The sequence below is a fragment of the Podarcis tiliguerta genome (genome assembly GCF_965153285.1).
Source record: "Podarcis tiliguerta genome assembly, chromosome: 2".
In the NCBI taxonomy this organism is placed as follows: domain Eukaryota; kingdom Metazoa; phylum Chordata; class Lepidosauria; order Squamata; family Lacertidae; genus Podarcis; species Podarcis tiliguerta.
This window is the reverse complement of record NC_139535.1, coordinates 29,863,467-29,891,077: the sequence shown is the minus strand read 5'-3', so window position 1 is coordinate 29,891,077 and position 27,611 is coordinate 29,863,467. Positions and strand designations below refer to the sequence as shown.

The 27,611-nt window shown below is 41.2% G+C and overlaps 1 protein-coding gene across 3 annotated transcripts in view; it reads right to left on the bottom strand.

Moving 5' to 3' along the window:
• PPP4R2 (protein phosphatase 4 regulatory subunit 2) overlaps positions 1 to 27,281 on the bottom strand; it is a 32,870-nt gene extending 5,589 nt beyond the window's left edge. The window contains exons 1-5 of one of the 3 annotated variants that reach the window (XM_083426331.1): positions 27,071 to 27,281; positions 26,018 to 26,099; positions 5,732 to 5,902; positions 1,795 to 1,888; positions 670 to 707 (exon numbers count right to left, since the gene is read on the bottom strand). In XM_083426331.1, coding sequence (XP_083282457.1) covers positions 670 to 707; positions 1,795 to 1,888; positions 5,732 to 5,902; positions 26,018 to 26,099; positions 27,071 to 27,266 — 581 coding nt within the window. In that variant the 5' untranslated portion in view covers positions 27,267 to 27,281. Of the gene's footprint in view, positions 1 to 669; positions 708 to 1,794; positions 1,889 to 5,731; positions 5,903 to 9,342; positions 9,395 to 24,930; positions 25,033 to 26,017; positions 26,100 to 26,849 lie in introns of those variants that run through there. The other 2 variants (XM_083426329.1, XM_083426330.1) reach the window with 2 other exon arrangements.
• Between the last annotated feature and the right edge of the window lie 330 nt (positions 27,282 to 27,611).

The window sequence follows — 27,611 nt, the reverse complement described above, 5'->3', positions numbered from 1 at the left end:
AAACAAAAAAACCCTCCAGTGTTTCAGAACTCTCTTCATTCCTTATGTTAACACACACATATCAAAACAGTGTAATTATTTGCCAACCAGTATTTTTACATTTTGAATGTCTGTCCTCTCCAAGTTATGTGCTTTTGGGCCTCCAAATGCTCCCCTCCACAAGACAAAAGATGAAACGCATGCAAATATGCAAGCAGCTCCATGTGGCAAGTTGTCCATTTGCAATAAAAACAAAACTGCCAGTATCATAATACCATTACACCAATCTATGGTGAGACCATATTTGGACTACTGTATAAAGTTCTGGTTGCCTCAACTCCACCTCCCCACCCCCTCCCCCAAGAAGAGCATTGTGGAGTTGGAAAAAGTTCAGAAAAGGGGCAACCAAAATTACAAAGGGGTAGAGCAACTCCCCTATGAAGAAAGATTACAGCGTTTGGGACTTTTGGGTCTTTTTTAAGAAAAGGTGAGTAAGAGGCAACATGATAGTTTATAAAATTGTGCATGGCACACATGGAGAAAGTGGAGAAAAGGTTTTCTCCCCATCTCACAACACTGGAACCCATGGACATCCCATGAAGCTGACTGCTGGAAGATTCAGGGAAGATCAAAGAAAGCACTTCTTTATGCAGTGCATAGCCAAACTACAGAAAACAAGGTCACACTTACTCTGAAGATGGATATACACAACTGACGACCATGACATTCTGTAAGACAAAAAAAGACAAGAGGCCAGGATTTTTAGACAAAGGAATGTATTTCTGGCTTTCATCTTTGCTATGGAGTAATTGTGCCTTTGCAACATACACTTCTTCCAGAAATGAACACCAGAGCCCCATGTGAGGTCCTGAACAGCATCTTTTAAATAAAGTCTATTGAGGAGAAAGTCTTCAGTAATATTGGAAAGTCAAACAGAATTTGCAAACCATGAAGACAGTTCAAATTAGAAACTTGCAGGCAAAAATCTGGCTAGTTTCTTCAAACCTGTAAGCAACATTCATCTTCCACCCCACGCTACTGGCACAATGGGCCAGTGCGCCTGGTTACTAACCAGAAGGTTGGTGGTTCTGGCCCACCCAGGGAAGAGGAAGCAGCTGGGGAAACCCCAAGTGAAGAAGGCTCAGAGACAGGGGATTGGTGGTGGGACGACAAAGAGGGAGAAGACTGGGAGGAGGTGTCAGAAACTCAGGAAGTAACAAGGCTTAGTGAGCGGGAACAGTCTGTGGTAGGGAGTAGATCAGAATCAGAAGCTGAAACAGGAGAGGAAGGTCGTCAAGAGGCAGAGGCGAGGGTGTCTCCTGCTGCGACAAGCTCCCCTCCCCACTGGTCTCCCAGAACCAGGAGAGGCATGAAGAGGGCAGAGAAGATAGCTGCACAGGGGCACAGTCTCATATTGCTTGGGAGAAACTCTGGAGAGGAGGGGAAAGGCAACTGTGGGGAGGTGCGGACCTTCAGTCTGAGCAACTGCTTCATGGGGCAAGATCTACTAGAGATGAGTTGCTGTGCTCATTAGGCCTGACACTCTGGAGCAGATCTTGCTTTTGCTAAGGAAGTGTTATAATTTTTTGCTGGCTTGCTCCTGGGAGTCCCAAGCTACCTCCTCCATACCACTTTGTACATGAGAATATTGAACATGAATGAACCAAAAAGTAGAAGGCAAATAATGCCAAACTCTAAACAACGGATAAAGACAACCACTCATTTGGGCTAAAATTACTGTTGACCATAACACAACCATCCTGAGGATATTTGTTAAATGGTACAACTGTAATTTTGGCCATAAGACGACATTACCTTTTCTACTCCTCTGAGAAATTTGTCTGTTCCTGTGTAATTCCTCCTTGGATCTGTCAGAAGTTCACAGAGTCGCTGAATAGTAAAGGGGATACTAGAACAAAATACAAGCAAGTAAAATTTTATTTTGAATTAATGGAGAAGGAACAACCCTGATAATTTTGTCCACTGTATATCACTTTGCACTTATCTGAGTGGTTAACTACACATGAATTCAACACTTTCCCATTTAGTACCTCTAGGAGTGTGCTAGGCTTTATGGACAATAGATGGCACTGTAGCATCACAAACTCATTTGATGGCCAATGAATTCACTTCAGAATTCCTCAGGATGCTCAAAGTAATCAGAAAAGATTCACATGATCAGGAATTATGTACCAGTAAGCATTATTTTGGTACCTCCATCATAAATTAGATAACGTTCTCATCACCTGTTTCTTCTGAAAGATTGTTCAAAATCTTAGCGGGGAAAAGGTAAGGCCTAAAAATCTCATATACACCTCACACCAAATAAATGTGAAAAGCAGCCTGGGGTTTTCATTAGGGTTTTTTAAAAAACAAAACAAATAATAATAAGTTAACAGTGTAAACTTCAAGGCACAAATGGTACCATAAAGAACGATACGAAGGACGGACTACTGGTTTCAAACAAGCTCTTCCACCACACAGGTATTTGGTTTGTTTGTTTTTGAAAAACATTTACAAAGATAGGTAAAGATATAGGGACCCCTGATAATTAGGTCCAGTTGCAGAAAACTCTGGGGTTGCGGCACTCATCTCGCTTTATTGGCCAAGGGAGCCGGCGTACAGCTTCCGGGTCATGTGGCCAGCATGACTAAGCCGCTTCTGGCGAACCAGAGCAGCTCATAGAAACGTCGTTTATCTTCCCGCCAGAGCGGTACCTATTTATCTACTTGTACTTTGTGCTAGGTTGGCAGAATCAGGAGCAACGGGGGCTCACCCCGTCGCAGGGATTCCAACCGCCAACCTTCTGATCCACAGAGCCCTAGGCTCTGTGGTTTAACCCACAGCGCCACCCGCATCCCATATCTGAGCCTAATAACCCCACCACATAAAACGCCAAAAAAGCTTGCTATATGACGCTAACGGAAATTGAATGCCCCCCCTTTCAACTTTGAGATTAACATTTTAAAAAGAAGGTCAACAATAATATGTAATGAGAGCTGGATGAAGCCAGGTTAAAAAAAGAACATGACAAAGGTTTATATACTAGTGCCAACACAATTCTCAAATTATTAGACCCTGAAGAGAATGGTACATCACAGGGCAGAATCACTGGACCCAAAAATCATCGCGATTTTCTTATATTGCAAGTGGTGTTTATACAGTGGTACCTTGGTTCTCAAACTTAATCAGTTCCAGGAGTCTTTGAAAGTATAAGCTATATTGCTTAAAACTGAGGAGAAAGAATTACTTGGCAATCAGCTATTTGCAGCCTGAATAAAAGAAAAAATTGTTACATTTGTCTAAATCCTACCACACCAAATCACTCAAAGCATGTTTCTCTCTCTCTCCATATAAATCTCAAATGTAGAAGAACTGAATAACTTGTGTCCAATTATTAAGGTATGTGGCACAGTACAACTCCCAAAATCCAAATGTAAATATTATTTTTTATGAGTTTAGATTTCTGGAAGGATTGCAAAAAGAATGTCAGCGCCTTTCATGAAAAAACTATTTAAAACTATTTTAAACCCTACGCTGTTAGCTGCACAGTTCCAAATGCTCTGAATTTTATAATTCTTCTAGGCTATGTTTTATAGAATCTTATTCCCTCTGCTGGTTAAAATTTCTGAATTTCAAGATCAAAGAATACTTTCAAAAATAACACAAGCTTTTCTTAACCACTGTTTCATGTCTTATGGCAAGACAGTCCAACAATAAAAAGGCTCATGCATTTATGAGTTTGCACATTATAGGATGCCTTAAGATCCATTCTTCTATTAAATAAGGGCAGATAATAATTCCAGTACTAAGCTAAGCCAGTGGGATCCCTGTTAGAATTTACAATAAAATATTTTGGTATTTGGATTTGCTGAGCCAGGAAGTAGCAACGTTAATTGGATATGATGGTGTTCTTGGTGGACAGAATTCAATGCTAGTATGGTAGAATAAATTTAATACTGACACAGGGTTTCTAAATCAGAGAATAGGTTGTGAAGCTCAGTTTTAACTTGGCTTCAACTGCCACAAACATATGACCACCTCAAGCAAACAAATATTATTCAAAGAGATGTTTAATATATTGCTGCAAATAATTGGTACAGAGACAACAACTCTGGCTCCAAGATACAGTCGTACCTTGGATCTCGAATGCCTTGGTTTCTGAACAAATTGGCTCCCAAACAATCGAAACCCAGAAGTGAGTGTTCCAGTTTTCAAACCATTTTCAGAAGCCAAACATCCGGCGCAGCTTCCCAGGCTTCTAACTGGCTGCAGGAGCTTCCTGCAGCCATTCAGAAGCTGTGCTTTGGTTTCCAAACATTTTGGAAGTCAACGGACTCCCGGAACAGATTAAGTTTGACAACCAAGGTACCACTGTAACTGCACTAACAATTTGGAGCCAATATTGGAAACATTCTCCACCCCCACCCCTTAACCATGCTGCTCATAGATACCAACATTAGTCTGGGTTTCATTTAACCAGAGAAGCCCATTTATTTCAATAGATCTCAAGTTCACCGACTTCAATAGGTGTACTCTGGGGGTTGACTAACCATTATCACCCCATTGTTTGAGGTTGGAGGTTAGAGGACATCCTGTTTAACCTTAATTGTGCCTAGTAGTATCAAAAAGTGCTTAACCACAGCTACGGGCAAGAGACTCGCAGTCCAGAGGCTGTCTCCTTATTTCTTAACCGCACTTAACATGAAGCCAGCATTCTGTCTGCATAAGCCCACTGTACCTGAACATGCAAGCCTTAAAAACAGGCACAAAATGATTAAAAGAGCAGTAGCTCACTGGCAGAGCACCCACTCTGCATATCAAAGGTCCCAGGTTCAATCTGCAGTATGGTGCTGATAATACCAAAGTTGCAAGTTCGATCCCCATAGGGGGCAGCTTCCTATTCCTGCATTGCAGGGGGTTGGACTCAGTAAAGGATCCTCAGGGTCCTTTTACAGCTCTACAATTCTATGATTCTATGACTGTGAGGTTCCCCAGTCTGAAAGTCACTACCAGTCAGCACAGACCACACTGAGCTTGACTGACTCAGTATTATGTAGCTTCCTGCATTTGTTCCTATGAACTAAAGCCAAATGAATTTCAGAAGCTAGGTTCATAGTTTGAGCTGCTACAGTGGTACCTCGGGTTACATACGCTTCAGGTTACAGACTCCACTAACGCAGAAATAGTGCTTCAGGTTAAGAACTTTGCTTCAGGATGAGAACAGAAATCAGGTTCCGGCGGCGCGGCAGCAGCAGGAGGCCCCATTAGCTAAAGTGGTGCTTCAGGTTAAGAACAGTTTCAGGTTAAGAACGGACCTCCGGAACGAATTAATTACTTAACCTGAGGTACCACTGTAGTAGAAAAGAACACATAGCTTTCTGACCTGCAACACTAACCAGAAGAATTAGTAGTTTTGATTCCTATTCTGTCCTCACTGCAGGTTCACATGGAACTTAGTCATCTAGTAAGTTATTTAAAAGTTATCATGCAAATTAGAAGGCGCAACCTTTGAAGAGCCTGATATGAACTGAAAGAATGTAAGCAACTGATTTTTGCATGAGGACAATTCAGAAAGCTTACCACAATGGCTTGAACTTTGCCAAGAAACATTTATTTATAGAAATTATTCATTTTGCCGAACATATGGCAGAAAATTACTACAATATGAAAGACAGAAACAGAATGTCTAAATTTGATAATAAGCCATGCGGTCTGAACAACAAGTGAGGTTTGATCTAAGATTGCATACCCATTAAAGCCAGTGACTATTTTGAGAATACGTTCTTTCATCTCCTCAAAGGGAATATACTCCACGTTGGGGTTAGGAGGGCCTCTTGGCTCAGGAGCAGAAGTTCTGAAGTCATCCATCACTTTCTCCAATTTGAAAATAAAATAGCCTTTGAACTGCGACCACTGGATCCTAAAAAAGAAACACACACAGCTTGCTTAACAGCACACAAAAAACCACATGCTAACCATATTTATATTAAAGCAATAAAGCATGCACAGCACAGTTAGCTTTAAAAATACCTGCAGGCAAAACAAGACAAACAGAGAGAGAAAGAGAGAGAAAATCACATGACCAGGTATCTGAGCCATTTATTCAATCCTGTGTAGGTAGGGCTAGGTTCTAAACTATGGATTGTTAGATCTGAACCTGGGTATAGTGGTGAGTATAGCTGCCTTCCAAGCAGTGATTAAATAAAAAGTATTTTCTGTTATACCTCTGAGCCATAATACCAAATTTAAATCACTGACAAACAGGGCAGGTTTCGTCATTAAGCCCCCAAAACCAGAACTATTACATGAAGATGCAAGTGATAGCAAAATTTAATACCACTACCCTTTACTAAAAGAAATAAGGTCAAACATCAGATGAAAAGAAGGCTCAAATAAGACTTGAAAGCAGGGATGCCTCAATCCTGAACAGCAAAAGCATTCACCATCCAGCGCACAGAGAGGGGGATACAAGTCAAAGGGCACTCTCTGCTTTCTAATAAAACTCTTGTCCACCACTCATTTCCCCCCAGTCAAGCTTGGTTTACTCCAGATATTCAAATGACAATACACAAAGTTGTTTGACCTTTCATGTGGTTCCTCCATTCAGGCATTACCAGAGTAGTTTAGGAGCAGGTTCAGAGAAGCAGCTCCTTTGTTGTTCCAGTGATGCATGAATTTTATCCAGCTGAAGACCAGTTGGTACGCAGAGGGGCATGACTGTCCTTACTCTCAGCAGAAAGAAGGGTTGAACGAGGGATTAATGTATTCTCTCACTGAAAACCAGTTTGAATTCTCATAAGGGATATAAATCTCCAGTATCACACTTGCAACTGGCAGCTAATCTAGACACCAGTTGTAGAATTATGTCACAGAAAATCTACTTCCCTGTGCCTGGAACAGCCCAAATTAGATTTCTGTTGACTTTCAGCCATAATGCATGCAAGTATCCTCAAATAATCGTGCCTGCTAGCCCAGTACAAAGCATATTCTCTAACATATGAGAAAACATAGAAGGTTTATTGTCTCCATTTTATCACGTTCAAGCCAACCAAACCAACTAAAGCATACAATACTTACAAAGAGAGGGGGGAAATCACCTGACCAGATATGAGTCATTTATTCTTGTGTAGGTAGGGCTAGCTTTTACACTATGGATGGCTAAATCAGAACCCGTGTCTCAATTCACTTCCAGGGTCTTTCCATCTAGCATATCCCCACCAACACCCAACTTAAGTATATCCTCCTATTATGTAGTTCATCTACTTTCACTTGAGCAGGCAAACCCACAGGCAAAGAGTTCTTTGAGGTTCTCTTTCCACCTCTGCTGCTCACTGTCACTTGGTGTGTCTGAATCATACACAGAAGTGAGCATCTGAGATGCATAATAAGGGCAGGCACCTGACACCTGTTCACTCTATGGCTAAGAAGAGATAAAAGACAATGAAGGCCAGATAAAAACAAGAGGTTGTGTCTAGCTAGCTTTTACTCAGAATAGGCTAACCTAGATCTAGTAATATCAATGGGTCTTCTCCGAGAAAAAGTTAGTTGACTCATTCAAGGGTAAGATGCAAATGTTTTAGAACATGGTTCGAAAACCTGTGATCCTCCAACTCCCACAAGCCCTAGCAAGTATGGCCAATGCTACACAGGTGGTGGGAACTGAAGTCCAACATCTGCAGGGCCACAGGTTAGTCATACCTATTACAGAACTTTTAATGCACAGACCAATACGGAAGCAGTTTTGCATTGTACACATACATATTCATACATCATATATCCAATGATAAATACTACCTGCCTGTTACCTTTCTGCCATCACCCAAGTTTAAAAAGAACGTCATTTTTAAAATAGAAATTGGAGGTTCTTCAAAGATGAAACAGCTTTAAGTTTTGCTTTTGTCAAAAAGCCCCTAAACTTTTCTATGTACTTTTGACTCTGCCCTCAAATTTTTGTCTTTCTCATCCAAGTTCTGAGCACTAGGTGGTCACATGGACTAGAAGAAACGCAAGCTGTGATGTGAACTTTCTGGAAAATTTTGAATTGGAAATTATTTCTGGTTCCTTAATTCTATTGCAATCAGATTTCATGTCCTGTATTAGTAAACTAAACTACTAAACCATGTTAATTCTAAGGGCTCTGTTAAGTATCGCAGATGTTTTTTCCTTGAGCTGTGTCCCAATAGCTACATCAGGGAATGTACAGCTTCCAAGAACCCTAGAAACCACACTTCAGAGACTTTTGCACAGCTCATCTGAGCTGTGAGTCCAAGACCTAGATAAAGATAAGAAAATGTTTTTGTTTTGTTTTTAATTTTCATGTGATTTGCTTAACACTCTGAAGAAATATGCAGATTTTGCCATGGAAATCGCAACATTCAAAATTTAGCTCAAGTCTCATGTTTAGCAAAGCTATTTCTCGTAAAAGTACAGAAAAAGGAACCTATTAAAGATATTGCCACCCTCATAGTACAATATATTAACCAAAAACCTTATGTTAAAGAAGCTAAAAGGCAATAAAAGCTGAAAATTCAATAGCAGCCACTCTGCAGTGGGTAGTCAAGCAAGACTATTGTTAGCATGTTTATCTAGTAGGAAGCAATTAGGAGGGTTTCCTATTTTGAAGGCAAACTAGGCAGTTTAACTTAATTTGGTCTTTCATTATGCCAAAAAAAAAAAAAAGTGCTATCCAGTTGCAGGAAACACTTAGGAACAGAAGTATTTTTTTAAAGGTTTTATGTTCATATCTTGCCCATTGACAGTTTGTTGTTGCTGTTGTTGTTTAGTCGTTTCTGACTCTTTGTGACCCCATTAGTTACCTGCCTTAGGTTTTTAATGCTGAAAAGCAATTTCATATATACTTGTAATTCAACATGTACAAACCTGCATATTTACCTTGCATGTAATTTATTCACACACAAAATGAGACATTTAATTTCTAAAGCATGAGTCAGAACTGAACCTTTTTCAGAGCTAAGCAGATGAGCAATCAAGACGGTTATTTTTAACTTCTATCAGATGTTGTGAACCAACCCAATATTAATTTTTCTGGCTGTATCTGTTCTGGAGATCCGTGGCATAGTGAAGCATACCTACCGAATGCCATTCATGCCAGAGGTTAGACCCACTTTGGGTGAATTCTGATGAATTACTTAATCCAGGCAATCTATCCAACAGGTAGTATGACTTGCCGATCCTCCATGTGGTTATCCTGTGCTATACTTATAAGGCTCAAGCTTTGGAGTCCGGGAAGACTCCCTCTACCTGCAACCCCCTACATATGTTCTAAGTTTTTGTGTTGGCGAAACAGCACCCATCACAGTTCCGTGATGACAGCTGATTGTTCCCCAGAACCATACTCACCTGCCAATCTTGTGGACCAGAAGTTCCCCATCCTTGCTCTATCTCCTTCAGGCTGTAAGGGAAAGGGTAGTGTTGGGGCAAGCAGATCCCTAGTGATTTTTCCCTTGCATCAAAAGGCTCCTAAATCTTTGCAACTAGTAGGAAGGAGGATATTCCAGCCTCTTCAAAGCTAAAATAAATGCCTGGTTTGAGCAGCTGGCAGTTGTGTTTGGCAGCATACTTGCAGTCCCACAAGGAAAGAGGCAGTCTACCCACATTTTGTCCACATGTGAACCGAACTGGGTTGCTGCACCTATGCAAAAGCCTTGGTGGTGTGTTCTACTGGGGCTGCACCAACACCTGTGGTGCACTTGTGCAAGGGCACGTGATCTTGCACACTTCTGAATTTTCTGCAGCACAAGACTCAACTACAAGAAAGCAGCAATATTTTTAGAACATGCATTTTTAGGAGGCATCAAAAGTAATCCAGCTTGTCTCAAAACACTAACATCTACAAAAACCGATTAGAAGATAGTAAACTTTTAGCTATTGTCAGCGCCAGCATGAGCTTAAACCAGCTTAGCGGTTTTATCAGTTTGATTGAGAGACTGTTTTCCTTGCTGGCCACTTTCACCCTTAACTTGATTCTGCCTACTGACATTTTCATTCTTCTTGTTACCATGGCTTCATCACAACAATGCTGCAACCAGCCTCTCAGAGGAATGCACGGAAAACAGTACAGTAGCTTATTCAGCAACCCAGGGCTATATTTTAATGCAAAAACAATTAGCACAAATTCTTTGTGTACCACACTTGCTTTTCAGAGTTATCCCCAAGTTTGGCCAGATCATGCATAATGCATGATGCTATCCTATGCATATAGAAAATTCAAAGTTTCACTGCACATACAATGAGCCTTGTCATCCTGCTATTCTCCTATTCTTTGGGCAACTGGGGTAACGAGGTGGCAGTAGGAGAGGGTGTGGGCATATCCCCTGCTTCCAAGCTGTTGAGGCTTCTAAGTTTTTCATTTAAATTTTACAGACTGAAAAGTTCTTCTTATTTGCCTTTTATCTTATGGGGAAAGCCCTACTGCTATCCTTACAAGTTACTAAGATGAAAAGTTGGGAAGCTTCTTTCACTTGGTTAGATCTTGCCATTTGTCATTGACAATGCTAATTTTCCAGATAACTAATATTTTTCAGCCTCATGTCAGTACAGCAGATCTGCTCTTTGTAATCCTGAAAATAACCTAAAAAGCTTTACATTAATTTCTTCTTTAGTTATCTTCTATTATATATTTTTACACTGAAGAATGCAATGGCTTTCATGGTCAAAGTTAATGTGATATGTGAGAAGATTCAGGGAAAAGCCTATGCATAATACAGTTCATACTATGGTGAAGAAGAGCATATACAGTGGTACTTAACTAGGGTTACATACACTTCAGGTTACAGACTCCGCTAACCCAGAAATAGTGCTTCAGATTAAGAACTTTGCTTCAGGATGAGAACAGAAATCGTGCTCAGGCAGCGCAGCGGCAGCAGGAGGTCCCATTAGCTAAAGTGGTGCTTCAGGTTAAGAACAGTTTCAGGTTAAGTACAGACCTCCAGAATGAATTGAGTACTTAACCCGAGGTACCACTGTATAGATATATAGAGCATATATAGATGAATAGTCAAGTTTAGATGTGGGATGTGAATGATGGGTAAAAGACTAATGATTTTGCTACAGACTAACTGTGGCAGTCTTTGAGCAAGTCTGTATTAATTTCCCGTATTTTCAATATTAGCTACCCATGGTGTTCAAGCAATTTAAAATGTCTGCCAACTTTTTTATTATTTCTCATTTTTCTAACTGTTTTCCCTAAAAGCTGAAATATACATCAAAAGACATTAAGTACTACCAAACTATAATCAACACCACAGAACCCTGGAAGCATGAAGCAAGAACTGCTGTGAACCACCCACCCAGATCTAAATGAACACCAACAGAGAACTAATTTTAGTGTTTCTGGGCATAGTCAGAAGGCAAGTGATGAAGCAGCTAAGCATATCTGGTTTTGTCAATGCATGAATGGAAGACTGCCTGGTAATCCTCAAGTTCCATGGAAGAAAAATGAAAATAATGTAGCAGAGAAGCCAAGCATATTTCAGCACATATAATTCCAACATTTAATAGTACAGTGGTACCTCAGGTTACAGACGCTTCAGGTTACAGACTCCGCTAACCCAGAAAGAGTACCTCAGGTTAAGAACTTTGCTTCAGGATAAGAACAGAAATCATGCAGCAGCGGCGTGGCAGCAGCAGTGGGAGGCCCCATTAGCTAAAGTGGTACCTCAGGTTAAGAACAGTTTCAGGTTAAGCATGGACCTCCAGAACAAATTAAGTTTTTAACCCGAGGTACCAGTGTATTTATTCCCTACCTTATTTGAACTTTCTGAATGCTGATACTTTGCAATTGTGTCACTAGAGCCATTTCTAACTTTTTATTTTTTCCTCTTTAATTTATTCTGATAAAAAATATGTTCAATTTGTCTAAAGAGCTATTTACCACCAAGATCGTATTTTTGTAGATGTATTTGCCAGGGATCTGTTCATCACTACAGTAAGATCTGTGGCTATTTTGTGGGGGTGATGAAATCATTGTAATCTCATACAGGAATAAGGTGGGCGCCCCACATTAAAGGTGTTTTGGGGGGGGCGGGGAGGTAATTTTGTCTTCACTAGCAGATAAATATTTTCCCTGTTCAGTAGTGGTAGGAGAGTTGCATCACAGCTTCTTCTACAAGGCAGGTATAGAGTATTTATATTTTTAAAACTTTGATCTGTTGAATGTTTACTTTGTATTGTAAGCAGGGATTCCCAAAATTTGGTTTTTCATGGTAGCTGTCATGTTCTGTCATCACTCAAAGTGAGAGTGACTTGTACCAGCAATCAGCAAAGATTGGAAACCCGCAAGCATGCTTGCTCTGCCTTTCCTTAAAGTTTACTTTGAAGTGAGAGACACCACCCCCCCTCACCACAGGCTTCACTGTGATCCATGCAGAATTGGGAGTCAGGGGTCTCTCACCTTTTGGTGGGTGTCTATGAGAGTGGCAGGCAACAGTTAAGTTGGATTATATGGCAGTGACTACTGACCACCTTTTGTGAATTCAGGATTTCAAAGTATCTTAGCTAGTATAATTTGTGGTACTATATTCTTTACACAACATATTGTGTAAACAGTTTTACACACAGCATTGAAAGAAAGCAGTGATCCAGTGAGCGGTCTGGAAGAATCTTTCGCTGTAGCAATCTGCCTCTTTACATAAGAGCCCCTGGAGCCCCATTTAGAGGATGTATAATAAATACATCTTTTAAAAAAGCTCGACATATTTCCCACTTATAACAATATTGGGCTGGCACCATAATTAGTAGTAATTCATTCATCCTAGAAAAAGGGAACTGAGTCTCATTTATCAAGTAACTGCTTTCATTTCCATCTATTCCAAAGATTAGATTCTCATTCATCCTGATTTTAAAAATTACATTGGTGCTATGATGTGCAGAGGTTCCTGTGCGAAGGAGGGCTTCCTATTCATTTCAGCATTACGGATTGCTGTGTGCAAGTAAAATAAATATGCCAAAGGAAATCTGTAGAATAGCAAGAGACAGAAGTACAGCCACAACAAAGGCTCCATTAACTCCTCCCTTATATTGACAGCTTTGGATAGTTTATCACAAGATCCCCAATACTCTAGCAATCAAGCCTTTTTATTCAGATTGAATCCTCAATGTCTCTTCAGTTTTGTAACAACCCTCAACTGTCTTTTAGACACTGATGGATGGAGGGGGGGGAGAGAATCCACCCCATTTGCCTTCATCAAGTCTTAAGGAGCTTATTATATCTTTAGGTAAGTTTTAAGATTTTTACATCATCTCGTTCCAACACATTCCCACTAATTGACAGACTTCTAAACCACCTTAACAAGTCATTTTACAATCATTTTAAAGCAAACAAGTTAAATTGTGATCTCCCTATATGTTCTTGTAGATGTTGAGATGCCACTCAGATAGAATTTGCACATGCTGGTCATTTTATTTTTTTAAATGTGGCAGCAGATGATATTCTGCATTCTCTTATCTGAGCCAGCTTCTTCAAATTTCATTCTTTTTTAACTTGAATTGTCTCTTTGTTGCCAGTGAAAGATTCTTGAACAGAAGTATTTAGTCCCCTAGATGACAAAACTGATTAAACATTCTCTTCAGTCACTCCCTCTTACGTTGCCAAACAGTCACTTTCATCATTGTTTGTGCTTAAAGTGATGGTGCTATTAGTGAACATGGTAAATTCCTCATTTCTCAAACAATACTGTGATGTTTCATCTCTGAGCCCTAGAGTTCTCTGCTTCTGAAGTGTTGGGGCAAGTGGGGAAACCACTGTGACAGAAGTGGCCACTATTTCTAAGTAGCACCATAATTAGGCTGCAAATCACCTGACAAAGAATAGATTAATGAAGTTACTGAGAGTTCACTGGCCTAAGGGATATTACTTTATTTGATTGGAAATAAAAGCCTGCAAGATTGGTCACCAAATATAGTTGTCCAAATTACCGGTAAATTACTGTTTCACATGTTGTGCACATGCATGAAATCTATGACAACAGGGAAGAACTAACTTTCCAGATACAGCATTCACATTTCTGGGACACACTCCATTAATACAAGCCTCCTTGTTCAGAGACTGAAGAAACTGAAGCAAATTACCAAGGACTATCTAAATTATCATTTTTAATAGACTGGGCTAAGACAATTTTGGGGGAAGCAGGGGGCGCTGTGGGTAAAACCTCAGCGCCTAGGGCTTGCCGATCGCATGGTGGGGGGTTCGAATCCCCGCGGCGGGGTGAGCTCCCATCTTTCGGTCCCAGCTCCTGCCCACCTAGCAGTTCGAAAGCACCCTTAAGTGCAAGTAGATAAATAGGTATCGCTTTATAGCGGGAAGGTAAACGGCGTTTCCGTGTGCTGCGCTGGTGCCGGCTCACCAGAAGTGTCTGCGGACAGCGCTGGCCCCCAGCCTCTTAAGTGAGATGGGCGCACAACCCTAGAGTTGGACACGACTGGCCCGTATGGACAGGGATACCTTTACCTTTAAGACAATTTTTATTAATACCAATTATTTTGGATAAGCAGTTTACAGGTATGAATGAGCATCTACAATCCCTTCAATACCAGCTAGGTAAAGGTAAAGGGACCCCTGGCAGTTAAGTCCAGTTGTGAACGACTCTGGTGTTGCAGCACTCATGTTGCTTTGCAGGCCGAGGGACCCAGCGTTTGTCCGCAGACAGTTTTTCCGGGTCATGTGGCCAGCATGACTAAGCAGCTTCTGGCGCAACGTAACACCGCAACCAGAGCAACGCATGGAAACGCTGTTTACCTCCCCACTGGAGCGGTACCTATTAATCTACTTTTGGCGTGCTTTCAAACTGCTAGGTTGGCAGGAGCTGGGACTGAGCAATGGCAGCTCACCTCATCGTGGGGATTCAAACCGCCTACCTTTTGATCGGCAAGCCCAAGGCTCAGTGGTTTACACCACAGTGCCACCTGCGACTACCATACATTATCTGAGAAATCCACATATTTTGGGGTGTCAGATTAAAAATTAACACTAGCTGCTGAAAACATCAGAGTGCAACTGTGATTTCTGGAACAAAGAGTAGTCAGGAACACAGACATACAGACACTGATTAGACAGTGTTTGCAGCATGTGGGATCATTTCAAATGGAACCAAATCCATGAGCTTTGGATAGTACTATTACTACTACTAATTTTTTCAGTAATATGCATATGTTCTATCTTACACCTAATTATGAATTACTGCAATTGATTAAAGCTTCCATAAAACGCATAAACAGACCCAATGGAAGGATAAGAGCAAACAAAATGCTGTAAAGTAAGTATCTAGAGTGATAATTAATGATAATCTCTGCCCATGTGTGGAAGGATCCCCACTGGGCTTAAAAGAGCTCTATTCCACACACACCCCTCCTAGCATGTAAGACCAGACAATGAAACATCTGTGCATACTTCCCCCATCCCTATACAATCCTCTTATTCCGCATGATCAGGTTTAAGTTGTTTGAACTGCCTTTCAATATTGTGTTTGAATTGTTGCAACCCACCTTGGAACGTTAAGGTGAAGGGCAAGTAAATGATAATGATGATAATGATGATAATGTGTACTCCAAGCTATTATCGTTAGGTGCCAAGAAAAAGCATTCCTCTTCTCCCAGGTTTTTGGCTAATTAAACAATTGATGGCCTTTTAAACTCTGTGTGTGTGTGTGTGTGTGTTATCCATGTGTGTTATTGCTCTGTTTGCTACTATGTTACATATTTTGTGTTTTTATACTGTAAACTATCCTGCGATCCTTGTTTGAAGGGTAGTTTATAAATAACAACAGCTACTAAAACATAATAATTATAATGTAAGAAGGCTAAGAAGAAAAAGGCAAAATGGGGATTTCTTTTTAACTAAATTTATATACTACCTGATTGTAAGAGAACCTCTGAGTGCACATAGGAAGCATGCGCAGACTTCCCAGATCACAAGATGGCCTGTTGTACTGCATGCACATGCATGGGTTCTGTGCATATAAGGAAGAATAGTACCTCAACTTAAGCAGTACTGGGAATTAAGGCTAATTGATTTTAGTAGGGCTTCTTTTAATCTTTAAATAGGATAGGGAAGAATATTTTTCATTGTTATTGTCTTGTCAGTTGATAAACACTCTCAATATTTTGTATTTTAAAAACATTTAGGGCATCTTTGAAATTTTAATGTTTTATAAGTTCCTTAGAAACTTTTCTTGTAAAATGCACTGAAAATTATTATTATATGCTTCATTTTATTTTTGAGTTTTTACTGGAAAAGCAAGTGTTAAATAAGTAAGGAAAACCACTAAGGCCTGTTTCCAATGAAGTTGTACTTTTGCCACAACAATTTCCACTTGCACAACAGAACTCCTCCCTTTCATCCACCCAATATATCCTGGTCGCCCCCCCCCCTCCAAATAAGATCTGGGGGGGGGGGGCACATGGAGAAAGGAAGTTCTGCTGCTCAAACAGGATAATTTTGTCAAATACAACTTGAAATGTATGGCCAGCTCCATGCTAGAACCTGCAGAAGGAAACTTGCCAGTCAATTCAAAAAAAGGCAAAACAACACTATTAAGGTGTCTTCTCACAATATCTGAACTCCTAACTGCACTCAACAGTATCTGGGCAGCATAAGTCAACGTAAAATTGACAAATACCCACCATTGGCAGTTAATTTTGACCCATCTGGATATGCAAGCATTGAAAAGTACATTGAAAGTCCAACATGGTAGTTAAAAAACAGTACGTAGTTAAAAAAAACCAACAGAAGTAAAAAGATACAAGATAGACAAGTTGTTCATGTTCATTCTTAAAGTCAGATAAGTGCAGGAGAATGAAAGAGTATGAATTAGCATGCAAGTAAATTAGCATACACGAGAGGTGCTCTGATTGCTTCGTGTTTTGTCACATGCTACTCTATAAATCACACCAGACACAATATGTGCAACTACAAGGAACATAAAATTAGGTAGAGCTTCAACTCACTGACATGTCCAGGCATGCAGTTTTATTTCCGGTACAAACAAGAACTTCATTCAAAGATTGTGAAAATGCCTTTATACTTAAAGAAAGCTGTGTGAATCAGAACAACTTGTTACAATGCTCTTATTTCTTCATTAAGAATTAAGAGCCAAAATGAAAAATTCCATAAAACAAATTTTCAATAGTGTTTGGTACAGCAACCAGCTCTGAAACAGCAGCAAAAGCATTGGGGCTGTTCGCATTTTCAAAGCATCTACCACTTGAGGCTCATTTATGTGCAAGGAAATCCTCTAGTGCAAAAAAGCACAAAATGTGACATGCCTTTCACACATTCCCTTGAAATAATGTGGCTGATAAAACAGACTGACAGATTATAAATACATTCCCCACATGCACAGCCTTCAATTCAGAAGAACTGCACTGATGCTTCACTAGCAGCAAATTGGCAGCATTTTAAGTTTTAAAAAACTACATTTAAAAAGCATATGCTCATTATCAGAAACCAACAATTTGATAATGGAAGCTGTTCAACAGTTCAGTTCAAAAAAATGTTCACGGTAAGAGAAAAGTTACTCTGCATCAAATACAAAAGTATCTGAAGCGATGTGAAAGTAACCAAAAAAAACCAAACACCCTTTACCTTGTTTGCCCCCATCAACCACATGGTCACTACTGTTATTTATTGATTATGTGAAGTTTTACATGCTACCATGGGACCTAAGAAGCATGGAGTTGGAAGAAACCCCAGGGATCATCTAGCCCAACCCCCTTCAGTGTAGGAATATTTTGCCCAATGTGAACCCACAATCCTGAGATTAAGAATCACATGCTCTACCGACTGAGCTATTCCCAATATTGTCCAAAAAGCAGCGTGATATCTCGATGTGATCCAAACTTTCAATTTCTAAAATGAAATTACAGATATCCTCCGAGATTGGCAGAGGTGACCCTTCTTGTTGTGCCCTTAATTGGGGATAGATCAATGTGCTATGACATAGGACAGGGTCATCTCTGTAACAGTGCTCCATCTACAGAATTCCTTCCTCCTGGGAGGTATGGTTAGCCTCAATTTTCATGGATTTCCAGAATCAACTGAAATACAATTTTTCACTAATTTAGAGTCTGCAAAGTTTTAGAGTATCATGTCTGCTACTGAATTTTCATTGCATATGTTGTCCTATTGTTTTAAATTGCTGTTGTAAAACACCCTGGGATTCCTTTGAAGGAAGGGTGGTTTATAAGCTCAATAAATAAGACAATACAGGTTTTGCATCCAAGTTGGGTAATCTTCTTCTAAGAAACCTTGTCAAATAAGGATACTGTAGTTAAAAATCAGAACCCAAAGACATTATTATGCACACAGGAGAGATGTCCTCATGCATGAAGCTTTGGTCTATTGTTTTGGTAGCAATAATGTTTACACTGCCAAAGAAATCAAGCAAGTTTAAACTACACTGTGTGCTGCATGCTTCCCCAAAATGATGTCCACCAAATGTTTCAGATTACAACTCTCTCTTCATTCCTGATCACTGGCCATATAGGCAAAGGCTGAAAGGAGTTGGGAGTCTAACAGGTACTCCTAGGGAGCATAATTTTGCAACACTCGGCAGCTCAAGTCCTGTTTATCTACTTTCACATATGAACTTTAGCTTGCCTAAGAGAGTTAACAATAATTAAATGCAGTCTTGTAAATAGTCACACCAACCTAGTCATTCATGGGATGTGAGAATCTTCCAACAAAGGAAGCTTTATGAAATTGGAAATGTTACCATCCCCCACTCCCTCCATACACTTCCAGGCAAATATTATTTATTATGTTTATAATTCATCTTTCCTTCAAGGAGCTCACACTTGCATAGATTGCTCTCCTCCCTATTTTATCCCCACAATGAGGTAGGGTTAGGCTGAAAATCCAAGATCACCCAATGAGCTTCATAACTGAGATATCAACCCTCATCTCCCAGGTCCCAGTCCAACACTCTAACCACAATGTTCCACAAATGACTGATGCAGGTGAGGATAAGAGAGTTACTATAATTTCCAAGGGAATAAGTTAATTTTGGGGGCTGTGTCTACATAACTGATTAAATGGGTGAATCCTTTTCCATACATAGTCTTAAAAAAACAAAAAAGTTAGATGGATACCTATGAAGGCTAATTGCTTGCATATGTTTTACAGTGGTACCTCGGGTTAGGTATCCCTCTGGATACGTAATCTTCAGGTTGCGCAGAAGCATGCACAGAAGCGATCTGTGCGTCGCACACAGGCGATCTGCGTGCCACGTGTGTGTGCACAGAAGCACTCAGTTGTGCCTTGCGCGGGCACAGAACAGCACCTCCAGTTACAGACTTTTTGGGATACAGCCGGGCCTCCGGAACAGATCCCATCCGTAACCAGAGGTACCACTGTATTGCTTTGAAACAGTGGGGGGAAGCAGTTCATTTTTTAAAAAAAATCATAGTAAGTTTCCTAAAGAAGTACTGCTCTTAAGGTTTAAGGACAACAGCATATACCTTCAGTTTTGAAGTTGTATGAAGTCAAAACAGTTACCAAGATTATCAACTTTGGATACTAGGGCTTAATTGATCCTTAGAGACAGGCAAACCACTTCGCTTCTTCTGTGCAGCTAGATGTAAAACTACATTGGAAGCACAACTTGAAGCAAGCATTTTTCCTTTGGAAACATTAGTGTTATTCCTTGTAATATGTTACTGGCCTCACCTCTATTTATCCTCAACCCATTTGAGTTACCTATCCCTGGCTTTGCTTACTAATTTTGCTTGCTCTTGGCTAAAATTTGTTAATAGCCAACTTCATACCATTGGCTACTCACTATCCCATTTTCTGACACCTGGGTTAGAAAAAGAAGCAACTACATTAAATTTCTAGCTATTAACTTGCAAAATTCATTAGCTCTGGCAAAAAGGATTTGTATTGTACCTTGATCTACAACAGGGGTTTGCAAACTGATCTGAAGACCAGCAGTGAGCAACCAGTTTCATTCAGTGGTCAATGACATGTATATGAATTTGTGGTTGAAGACAGGACATGGCATATCCATCACATTTAAATTCATATATATTTAAATTGTATTTTTAGCTTTTTTATATTTTATGTTGTATTTTATTGCATTATAATTTGAATTCTTTGGAATTCAAGTTGTATTCATTACAATATATAAGAAATGAAAAATCCATTGTTTTACCATAGGCAGTTACGAAAAGTTGATTTATCATGCTGCCCTGGCATTTAATAGTTTGTCCTTGTGAAAGTGGCTCAGCTGAAACATTGGCCAATGCTCTTCTATACTGTAATGTTTATAAGAATATAAACTCCTACTCTATCTCCCCAGTACTTTCCTTAAACCTGGGGAACTCAGATGAATTTTATGTTTCAATTTTAATGACAGGCACTAACCCCAAAATTAATGAAAATATAGCAAAGTCCCTGGCTGTAGCCATTAAAACTAGACCACAGCTAGATGATTTCAGAGTTAAAGATATCTGCATTTTAAAACTACTTTTGATTGCTCGTGGATTTTGTTATACTCTTATTTTAAAGACACAATATGTGTGTATTCATGCTGTGTTTCTTTGCTATGGTTGTCTTAGCACTATACTGTATCTGCTGTTTATGGTCTGAAGACCAAATAAACTAAACTGAATGACTGAAATTTTGTACTTTTTTTGAATTGTTGTTATGGCTTAACAACACAGTTAAACATACACATTTACTATCTGTTTATCTTCCTTCAAAATGTCTGCAGAATGCATTGTACAAGTCTAACCAATAGCATCAACAAAGCATTAATTTTGTGAAGTCTCTGTGTGTCAGACAACAACTGGCTTTATGAACAGGTCTTGCCTCAAGCTTTGCTATGCCTCCACCAAGTTTCCAGAACAATCATTTTCCCTAATTGATTAACCCATGGAAACCAGTAAGTCCATTATCTGTTGTTAAAGCAGGCCATACTTCTATTCAATGTACTACCTAATAATACACAACACATTCCTATTCAAACTGTTGAAAGGGAACTGCGCATCTTCATCCTATGAACGCTTGCAGCACAGATACACAATTCTCAGTGAGGTTACAAGCCTTTGCCTAGCCTGTTTCACTTCAAAGTACAGGCCTCACCTTCAAAGGCTTCATTCCAACATGCATATCTCATGTGTGCATGCCCCAACCCACATAGCACATAGACATGACACACAGGGGGTGGGGGAAGGAAACAAGAAAGCGGACACAGATCCCACAGCAGGACCCACTTCCTCCCCACTTTCTGCCTCCTTACTCTCTCTATGCTTCCCTGCCCTCACTTTTACTGGCTGTATTCCTGCCAGTATCTTCAAGGTTCAAGAACCAAGTCTCAAAGAGGTCCCAGTATGGCCACTAAGCATGGCAGCATTGGATTTATAAGATCTGAGGTCTCTGCAATCCTTCTGCCCTGAGGAGCACTGGTAAAGAAAAAAAGTGACCTTTCCTTTGGTACAACAGTGGTGACAATATTGGTGGCTACGCTAAAGAAATCCGGGGAGGGAGGAGAAAATTCAGCCCCCTGTGCAGTTAAAGGGGATGTCTCTGCTCACTGAATCAGATGGTGAGGAGGGAAAAGGGAATGAATGGAATCCTGCCATGATGGGGCTCCAAGCTGCCCCCTCCCCACATTGCAGCTACTGGAAACAGCCAAAGACAAGGCTACGGCCGGCCGTGTGCAGTGTTCAAGAGGGCTCAAGTAATCCTGTGAATACAGAAGTTGACCACTTAAAATCAGAGCAGACTCTTTGGGAAAGCTTGAATGAAAACAGAGGAAAGCACAAAATAGCACTGGGGCACTCAGCTAAGACTATAAGACCCACAAATAATGCCACAAACCACTCACATCCCCCATATTATTAAATCAAAAAGAAAGTGTGGTCTTTGCAGTCCACTGAAACTGGCTTGAGGGGCATATATGGTCTATGAGGCACAGGTTTGCCACCTCTTTTATTATACAACCCTTTTTCATGGTTGACATGTATACAATCATTTGTATATGTGCCAACCATCAACAGAACATTCTTCTATCGGGAAATTCTCAGGTGTTTCTTAAAACAAACAAAAAACTTAACAGCTACATTTTCAATACTCGTGCTTCTTACTACAGTGGACTTTCAACCAACAGGCTAATATTCATTAAAAAGGTACAACTATAATCCTGAAAATATGTCCTGGCATTTCATCCTGAAAGCTAATGTAGTCTAAGGTTACCAAAATGTTAAGATGCTAAATATGAACTTTCTAAAGCCAAACTGTCAAAGAGGACTAATTCTGATACTAAAGCAAATAAACAAAATTTGTTAAGGAAGGCCACATAGGATTCAGGCTACTATTAAGTATATAAATAAGAAATACAGGCAATGACCATTTAGTGTGCATTCAAATAAGGCGCGACCGTGCACATGTGCACTGCTGCGAACATGGAAATGTCAGGAAAAAGGGGCATAATGGGTGAACTTATACATGCTCCACCATTGCTCAAAATGACCCAAAACATAACCCCTGCACAAATCAAGGGTTGCCTGTATGCAAGCTTTTACAATCATTGTTCCATTCTATCATACTGACACAAATTTTAATAGACATTGGCTAATATCCAAAATTGTGTGAGATTTTGTAGTCCACAAGATTAACATGAATCCAGTGTGATGCAGCTGCATAAAAAAAGGTAATACTATTCTATGCTGCATCAACAGAAGTATGATGTTCCAATCAAGGGAAGCAATAGTACCACTCTTGGTCCGACCACACCAGGCATACTGAGTTCAATTTTGGGCACAATTTTGGCAAGCTGGAACGTGTAGAGAAGGGTGACGAAGATGATAAAGTGTCTGGAAACCAAGCCTTATGAGGAACAGCTGAGGGAATTCAGTATTGGGTATGTTTAGAATGAAAAAGACGAGACTGGGAGGAGATATGATAATCACATGCAAATATATAAAAGGCTGTCACATGGAAGATGGAGCAAGCTTGTTTCCTTCTGCTCTGGAGGGTAGGACTCAAACCAATGAATTTAAGATACAAGAAAGGAGATTCCAACAAAACATCAGGAAGAACTTCCTGATGGTAAGTGCTGTTCCAATAGTGGAACAGAAACAGACTGCGTCAGAAGGTGATGGACTCTCCTTCCTTGCAGGGCTTTAAGCAGAGGATGGGTGGCCATCTGTCATAGATGCTTAAATCGAGTTTCCTGCATTGCAGGGGGTTGGACTAAATGACCCTTGGGCCACCTTCCCATCTCTACAACTCTATGCTTCAATGACTCTTGCTTCTGCAATGGGACTTCCCTGTCCTCCTCTCCACATCCATACAATTCTGCTCTGGAAGGTTCTCCAAGCCACGGGAGAAGATTTGGGAAATATGCCTGGGGGATGAGAGGAGGACTCATCACACGAGTAGAGACATAATTGTCTGGCATCCATTGCATTAAACTGAACCTGCAACCGACACTGTCAACAGTTAACCATGGAAGGATGACAAAAAACAAAACAACGAAGTTTAAACTGGTGCAGCTAAGTATAGAAAAATAATGTATTTGTAGTTTAGTTTGAATATATATTAGAGTAAGACATGAGCAACTTTCTTTTGTTATTGAGCTTGAACCCTTTAATTCAAAGAGCCAAATAAAACTGATGACGTCAGCTTTCCCTAGAAACCAGTCACAAAGGGAAGTAAAGCTTCTCTGGTAAGCTAGACATAAACTCTAAAAGGATGCTCACTGAAATAAACATTCCTTGCTGAAGCCTGCATCTTGCATTACCCTCCCCCACTAGGATAGCTTGGGAGCAAGAAAATTTGCACTCGCTAACAGTGCACACTGGAGACCTCTCCCCTTCATGCTAAATAGTGAGACAATAAGGAAGTCAGGGAAGCTCTAGAGAAGTGAAGTATATAAGCAGTCTGTAACTAATAAATAATAATAATAATAATAATAATAATAATAATAATAATAATAAAAAAACAATACAGGAAAGAAAAACTTAAGATATATAAAAAGTGTGCTTCCTCATCTTTTTTACTGCAGCCTTAGGGAAGGGCTGCAGCTCAGTGTCAGAGCCCAAACTTTGCATGTAGAAAGACAGTTTCAATCCCTGGCATTTCCAGGAAAGGTTGGGAAAGACTGCTGCCTGAAACCCTGAAAATCCACAGCCGGTCAAGTCAGTGTACTATGCAATAGTGAGCAAGATGGGTCAATGGTGTGACTCTGTGTAAGGCAGCTTCCTATGGTCCTAACCACCTCTCTAGTCTTCTGTTGTCTCACCTTTCCCCCTCCCCCTCACCTTTCTTGTTGCTCTGACCACATAAAGCTCCTCCTTAAATTCCTATCCTGACTTCCTGTACTCTCTTGGTATCCAGCACAAGCTTCTCATATTTATCTTCAAATCCTACCATGGCCTTGCCCCACACCTCTTCAATGTCTGCATTGTGCACCATCAAATTATTTCCCAGTTTACTTCTTGTTACCCTTATGCATGAAACTACCTCCCAGAACACTGGAGATGCACCAAATCCCTCCTCAAAACTCATTTTTTGAGACACCTTTGGGCATAAACATAGCTATAGCAGGGTATAAGATTAGACATTAGAGTGTTAAATATGTGTAATTGAAATAAATATTTATTTCTCCTCAAATTAATCCTGTCAACTACTGCCTCTTCCTCTACTGTCCCTTTGTCCTGAATTAGTCTGTAACCCCCTTGGGACAAGGACTATGCCAATCTCCACTACCCACACTCTCTAAAATGGAAGGGATCCAAATTCAACCTCACTGCTTCTGGAAACTGATGTAGTGGGCAGGGCTGGAAGTTGTTACAAGGTACAAGATAAAACAGGGATACAAGGGAGCCCACCAGAATAGAAGCCACAGCCTGGTTGTGTGGGATGATATCAACAAGTACAAAATAAGTATTGTTCTGAGAGATCTGGGAAAACCAAGCACTTGGTTTTACCTGGAATCTCAGTCATGTAGATCCCAGGCACATGGCTAGCCATTCTGGAAGGAAGAAATGTCCTTTCAAAGGGCTGGTTAGAGGAGGGGGGCTGCCAATAAATTATCCTCCCGGGCAAATAAGAGCAATTCAAATAATAGTAGGCATTCTCATCTTAATAAACTGCAATTCTGTTCAGAAACATTTTAATCATTTAAAAAAAACCTATGCAGAGGCAGTCGTGGATATCTTATCTGGTAGAGAGGGATTTGCTCCCTGATTTTATAGAGATTAGAGGGAAGTGGTGTGGAGGAAAAAGGCAGACAAACAGAAAAGCATAGATATTTGCCTTGGGCCTGAAGGTGACCAACAAAGGCTTGGAAAGTGTGGTTAAGTACACTTCTGGATCAAGATGCACTGGTACAAAACTGCTACTGTGTGAATGTGCTGGTAACTAAAGTAGAACTGTCTCAAAATTTATTTAGGTTTACCAAACAGGGCCAGCACTGCCCCAATGCACAATTACAACTGTCTGGGGGAAAACAGTATCTTATGCTAGCTGGTGAATCAAGAGCTATTAAAGAACAGAAAGTCATCATTTGTGTACAGCTGTGTGCAGGAAGCATCACACTGGGGCTCCTTGTGTGAAAAGTTGAACCAAACTTAGAAGAGGCTTGAGACCCAACGTCTGTACTTTTCATTAACTTGCAATTCCAAAAACTGATTGCAAAACACATGCTTTTCTGGTTTCTCACTATAAAAGCAGAGGTCAGAAGTGTGGATGGTTGTCTTCTTAAAAGGAAAAAACAGCAGGCTTAATGTACTCAGTAGGATCAATTAAGGCTGACAAGCAATACTATAAGGAAGCACAGGGACTTAGATAATTTTCAGTCTTCAATGAATGTGCAGCAACTTTTAAGTCTGGAAGTAAGTTACCCGAACAGAAAAACTTGAGAAACTCAGATTGCAGAGTTCTTAGTGTAGAATTCTGTAGAAACTTAACTGATTAAGTATTCCTAAAATGGAAAAACACTTGGTTACTAACTTTCTGTCTTGTCCAAAACCACACCAAGACGCTGTTAGTTAGTCAATTAAAAAAATCACTCACATTGTCTCTCCAGTCTTGGCAACATGACAAAGAAACTGATCCAGTACAGGACACACTTCCTTCTTCCCCCTCTTTTCAAAATCTGCAAAAAGGTAAAGAAAAACGGGAGAAAGGTTATTAAGGAGCAAAAGAAACACACACTCACTCCCACACACAAAAGGCCAGGGCCTTATAGGCCTCCAAAGGACAACATATACACTTCAATGACTGGAAAGTTCATATCCAACTTCCTTTTCAAAGCCGGTTTCTCATACTAGGCCACCTGCCTCAGGTGAGGTGAAAGCTGTCGCCAGTGTAAACCAGAGATTTCTTGTGGGTGGGGTTGGAGGTGGGGCTGGGGGATCATGGAAGCAGAAAGTAACAGGAAATGGGAAAGGGAAAGGAAACGGGGAATCCATTGGGGGCCACGGACTATGGAGAAGAAACAGTTCACGTTGAGAGTGGAGAGGGATCTCCGAGGGCCTTTTTAAGGGGGGGGGATCAAGATAGAAGGAAGGCGGTGGGGGGGGGGAGGAGACAGAGAAACCTCTGGGTCGTTTCAGACTCCTCATACCACCACCCTCACCCCAGAAATTAGGGCCCTGGAAAGGACGACTGATCAGACTCTGGCTAGACTTCCTCCACATCCACACAGAGCTTTTCTTTTCCTTTTTTTACAGGTCATCTTGCCGCCCCCCCCCCGTTCCCCTTCTCTCCCTCAGGGCTTCCTTTACAACCTCTTACATGGTTTTTGAAGGGGGTGGGTGGGTGGGTTAGCCCGGGGTCACCCCTTCCCTAGGTGACCCCGCGGTAACCAACCCCCCCAACCCATCAAAAAACAAGCAGCCCTCACCTTTCAGCGCCTCCTGCAGCCTCTCGATATCCATGATCCGCTGCTGCCTCCTTTTCTTCTTCCACCACCACCTCCTCCTCCTCCTCCTCCTGCCCCCCGGGCCCTCACGGGAAGCAGGCACCAGCAGCCGCGGGAGCGACGGCCTCCACCACAGACAGAGACGAGAGAGAGAGAGAGAGACGGAGAGAAACACAGAAACCCCGGCGGCCGGGCTCAGCAACCTTCCAACATGGCGCCCAGGCCGTCGCCGTGCGCGCCCCCGACGCCCTCTCGCAAGCGCACCGAAACGAGCCTCTCTTCTTCCCGCCGGGGCGGGGGCGCGCTCGAGAGGGGAGGAGGCGGGGGAGGGGCCGCGGCCATGACGTCACCGCCCAGCCGGGGGGGTGGGGCAAACAAGCCGAGCAGGGAGAGCCGCATCGCCGGCAAAGCAGCTCGGCTTGGGATTGGTCGGAAGGCGCGCTTTTCACCCCACCTCGCCCCGCCCTCTCCCCGGCTGCGTCACGTTCCGAGATGGAAACGTGCGGCTTTTCTCTCTCTCAGCACCTCTCCCCCGCCTCGCTAGTGTTTTGGGTGCGGGGTTGCGTCGGGCGTTACGTCGGCCTCCCTTTATCAGACACGACCCCTCTCCACCCCACCTCACAGACAAGGGTCATTCCCCTTTCGGTGCCCCCCAAAGCACCCACATGTGCTCGTCCCGGTTTTTTCCGTGAGCTGAAATAAAACAACCGTCAGAATATAATGGCGCATTGCTTTGCAGATTAA